The 940-nt window shown below is 39.9% G+C and overlaps 1 protein-coding gene across 1 annotated transcript in view; it reads left to right on the top strand.

Moving 5' to 3' along the window:
- The first annotated feature begins 560 nt into the window (after positions 1-560).
- The window catches only part of LOC106872926 (fatty acid synthase), a 29,546-nt gene continuing 29,166 nt past the window's right edge, over positions 561-940 (top strand). The window contains exon 1 of the mRNA XM_052965913.1: positions 561-587. Coding sequence (XP_052821873.1) covers positions 561-587 — 27 coding nt within the window. The remainder of the gene's footprint in view (positions 588-940) is intronic.

Raw genomic sequence — 940 nt, 5'->3', positions numbered from 1 at the left:
CTGTGTCCTAAGGTTTTTAAACTGAGGATGAGCAATGACCCTGAAACTAGTCTCTGGATGCTGACTTTGCTGGGTGGAGGTGCTTGTCTCCACTTTGAAAAAATAAGGACACAGGAAATGTGTCAAGTCCAATAGGAAACAGTGTTTCCTAGGGCTAAATAACAGTAGCATTCTTCTTTTTCATGGGACTGTCACATTAAGTTGACAACATACCATCACTTTATCATGCTGCTACTGCATAAATCTTTTTGAGAGATTTAGAAATATATTATTTCAACTGAAATCCTGTTGTGAAAAGGAGATGTTCCCGTTTTTTAATGGTATACTTAATCCGTTTAACATCATTATTGGCACTTAATATCTTCTTGGGCGAGTCTGCATCACATGGTTCTTAAACATCTTTAGTGGAGTTGGCACAATCTGATGCTCTTAACACCTTTAGTGAAGTCCACACTCTTTGGCTCTAAACCCCACTTACATGAGGTCGTACTGCGGTAATATTTCACTAAGGTTTTTTGCGTGGATTTTTTGCGTGGAATCAAGTACCCTGACCTCCTAATATGCTGCAAATCCTTTATTTTGGTTCGGTAAGGGGGAAGCGAAGGGGGAGACCCGGAATGATTGGAATTTTTTTGTTGTTGTTGAATGAGTTCCTCTAACATCCTAGTATGCTACAAAACCCTTTTTGGGGTCCGAAAAACGAAATGAGGTGAAGTGGAAGCCTCGGAAATTTCACCCACTCCCCTTGATCTTTTTCACTAAGGAAAAAAAGTTTTTTTTCTAATGAATTCGGGACGTATTTCCCTAACCCTAACCCTGGAAAGATCAATGGGGGTGGGTGAAATTTCCGAGGCTTCAACCACACACCACTCCATTTTTGGACCCCAAAAAAGGGTTTTGTACCATATTAGGATTTCACAGGAATTCATTCAACTAAAAA

This window comes from Octopus bimaculoides, chromosome 2, assembly GCF_001194135.2.
Source record: "Octopus bimaculoides isolate UCB-OBI-ISO-001 chromosome 2, ASM119413v2, whole genome shotgun sequence".
Lineage (NCBI taxonomy): Eukaryota > Metazoa > Mollusca > Cephalopoda > Octopoda > Octopodidae > Octopus > Octopus bimaculoides.
Note: the sequence above shows the minus strand (reverse complement) of the source record. Positions and strands in the feature narration are given on the sequence as shown.